This window comes from Etheostoma spectabile, chromosome 21 (genome assembly GCF_008692095.1).
Source record: "Etheostoma spectabile isolate EspeVRDwgs_2016 chromosome 21, UIUC_Espe_1.0, whole genome shotgun sequence".
NCBI lineage: Eukaryota > Metazoa > Chordata > Actinopteri > Perciformes > Percidae > Etheostoma > Etheostoma spectabile.
This window is the reverse complement of record NC_045753.1, coordinates 21,637,511-21,640,706: the sequence shown is the minus strand read 5'-3', so window position 1 is coordinate 21,640,706 and position 3,196 is coordinate 21,637,511. Positions and strand designations below refer to the sequence as shown.

General features: G+C 42.2%; 2 protein-coding genes across 4 annotated transcripts in view; one reads left to right on the top strand and one right to left on the bottom strand.

Annotated features, from left to right (window-relative positions):
• wdr24 (WD repeat domain 24) overlaps positions 1–3,196 on the bottom strand; it is a 22,470-nt gene that overhangs the window by 3,042 nt on the left and 16,232 nt on the right. The gene's annotated exons all lie outside the window — the stretch shown is intronic.
• Positions 796–3,196, top strand: part of anks3 (ankyrin repeat and sterile alpha motif domain containing 3) — a 6,155-nt gene continuing 3,754 nt past the window's right edge. Inside the window, exons 1-6 of one of the 3 annotated variants that reach the window (XM_032502582.1) lie at positions 796–900; positions 1,711–1,907; positions 1,990–2,188; positions 2,648–2,769; positions 2,850–2,931; positions 3,048–3,165. In XM_032502582.1, coding sequence (XP_032358473.1) covers positions 1,741–1,907; positions 1,990–2,188; positions 2,648–2,769; positions 2,850–2,931; positions 3,048–3,165 — 688 coding nt within the window. In that variant the 5' untranslated portion in view covers positions 796–900; positions 1,711–1,740. Of the gene's footprint in view, positions 901–1,686; positions 1,908–1,989; positions 2,189–2,647; positions 2,770–2,849; positions 2,932–3,047; positions 3,166–3,196 lie in introns of those variants that run through there. The other 2 variants (XM_032502583.1, XM_032502584.1) reach the window with 2 other exon arrangements.

Sequence of the window (3,196 nt, the reverse complement as noted above, 5' to 3'; positions counted from 1 at the left end):
ATGCAAAATTTGCTCTCATCAGAAAAGAGGACTTTGGACCATTGAGCAACAGACCAGGTCCTTTTTTCTTTAGCCCAGGTAAGACGTTTCTGACGTGATTTGTTGTTCAGGAGTGGCTTGACAAGCCCATGTCCAGGATCCGTCTGTGTGTAGTGGCTCTGGATGCAGTACCTCCAGCCTCAGTCCACTCCTTGTGAAGCTCTCACACACTTTTGAATGGGCTTTTCCTGACAATCCTCTCCAGACAGACCAGACAGTCATCCTTGCTGCTTGTGCACCTTTTTCTTCCAAAATGTTCCCTTCCACTTAACTTTCTATTAATGTGCTTTGATACAGCACCTTGAGAACATCCAACTTCTTTGGCAATTACCTTTTGAGGCATTCCCTCTTTGTGTAGTGTATCAATGAGGGTTTTCTGCACAACCGTCAGATCAGCAGTCTTACCCATGCTTGTGAATTCTACTGAACCAGACTGTTTCAAAGGCAAAAGGCTCCGGAACCTTTTGCAGGTGTTTTGGATTAATTCGCCGATTAGAGTGTGACACTTTGAGCCTACAATATTGAGCCTTTTCACAATATTCTAATTTTCTGAGATTTTGAATTTGGGGTTTTTATAAACTGTAAGCCATAATCATCAAAATTATAACATATAAAGGCTTGAAATATCTCGCTTCACATGTAATGACTCTATATATTAGTTTTACCTTTTAAGTTGAATTACTGAACTAAATGAACTTTTGCACTATATTTTAATTATCCGAGATTCACCTGTATGTGCTCTTGAAAAAGTTTAGCCGGACCTCTCAAACAGGAAAGGGCGGGGCATGGTTCAACACGAGCACAATTTAGCGTGACACAAAACCAAAAAGTTTCAGCCGCTTCAACAAACTAATATTACCTGTAAGTTTTTAATCTTTGACATTCAGCTTGTGAAATAATATTTAGCTGAGTTTATCCTTTGGTAAATTAGCTTCATTCATAGTGTATTACGTTGGTGTAGGGAGACGTTCACGCCGGCCTAACGTAATCTAACGAAGCTAACATTGAGCTAGCTAAAGAGTAACGTTGAAAGCTGAAGCTTGTAAAGGCACAGAGGAATAGCATTGATTGAACAAAATGTCCCATTTAGCGTGTTTGGAAGACTGCACCAAGGAAACATGAAATACCGTAAATGCGTCACACAAGTATGGAAGGCCTGAAGAAGTTGTTGCTATCATGTGTTTAACGATAGAGTGTGACATTTTAGATTCTTTTTTGGGGCTTTTCCGCCTTTAATCGATACGGCAGCTAGATGAGAAAGGGGGGAGAGAGGGGGAGGATTTGTAGGAAATCATCACAGGTCGGACTCGAACCTTAGACCTCTGCGTCGAGGCATAAGCCTCGAAGTATATGAGCGCCTGCTCTACCCACTGACCCACAAGAGTGGACATTTTCAATTGGGACATGGGAATATCACGGTTTGCATTTGACTGACAGGGCTTTGCGGAAAAGAGAGACATGTAGAACATATAGTTCAGAAAAATAAGATGGGATTAATCAAGTTAAAATTGGAATTTCAATTTTTTTGAGGAAAAAACAAGTTATGTTCTTTAACAGGAGAGAAACTCAGGGAATGCAATAATCTGGAATGAAATGGGTTATTTGTATATTTATCTCAAACTAAACCTTTAATCTTTTGGTGCTCAGTATCAGGACCACCTCTGTTTTCAGGTGCGTGGAGGGAGAGTGAAGACGTGCAAAATGTCTGAGCTAAGTGATGAAGCCAGTGAATCAGAGCAGCTGGGTGCCAGCCTCTCCCTGTGGCTGGGGCACTCCCTGGTGCGGCCTGAGGAGCTGGACGTCCCTCTGGACCTCCACACCGCCTGCTCCATCGGCCAGTATGATGTGGTGGCAGAGTGCATCCAAAAGTGGGTGCCTAAAAAAATAACCACAATATCACCAGATGTGTTTGTATTATCCACAGCCTTCGGATCTTTTTTTTTCTCCCAGAGGTGTGGTGGACCTGAATGGCAAGAACATTGGAGGGTGGACCCCACTGATGTATGCATCTTACATTGGCCATGACAACATTGCTAATCTCCTACTGGAGGCAGGAGTGAATGTAAATGCTACCACTTCCAAAGGATTAACGCCATTGATGCTGGCAGCAAGCTGTGGGAATGAAAGTATTGCATACTTTCTGCTTCAGGTACAAAATGCCTCAGTCAGATAGTAAAAAGTTCATGCTATGTTGGAGTCAGAAATCCAAGCACAACATGTGTTCAGAAAAGTTTTATTTATGAATGCAAAATCACCATGCAACATGGTCACAGTGACCATGGTTCAGTTGCTGAAAAGCATTGCATTTATAAAAAGGGTCATTAGAAAATCACACCCAAAAGGCAAACACTGATGTCATAAATGCCTTTTCAATGCAAAAGGTTGCTGTTTAGCAGGTTATTCTCAAAACCCAGATGTTGGCTTTAAAATTACCAACAAGGAGGGTTTAGTTGCCTTACGTCTAAACCGTTTTATCATTGGAAAATGAAGCATTTGACAAACCATACCCACATTTTTTATTTTCTTGATAAGGTGTTAGATTAATGGTTCTATGTAACACTTTGTTATTCAGAGTATGAAAGGCATTTTGTTTTTCTTACCCCAAAAGCAAGGTGCTGAATTGGAGCTGAAGGACTCTCGAGGCTGGACCGCTCTGTTCCACTGCACAAGCACAGGCCACCAGCAGATGGTCAGGTTCCTGCTGGATAACAATGCTGATGCCAATGTCAAGTAAGCGTCTTCATTTATCCGCAAACCACTGCCACACTTCATTCAGATTTTTTCATTTTTTCCCCCTCTTTCATCCACAGAGAGCCAGGGTCTGGTTTCACTCCCCTGATGGAGGCTGCTGCTTCTGGACATGAAATCATTGTACAGTACCTGCTTGATCATGTGAGTAGGTTACATTTACACGCCACGGACGACAAGTGATGGTGTGACACAAAGAAGGGGCTTTTTGTCCTGCACAGAGATAATTCACTATCATCCCAACTCTGAATAATTTACAGAAAGTTAAAGTAGACGACCGCAACACCAAAGGAGAGACTGCCCGTGCCCTAGCCATGATGTACAGCTACACCAAGATTGTCAGTCTCATTGATTCACGTTCTCCAAGGACCAAACTAGGTACTTGTTGATACGGCTCAACTTCTCAGTT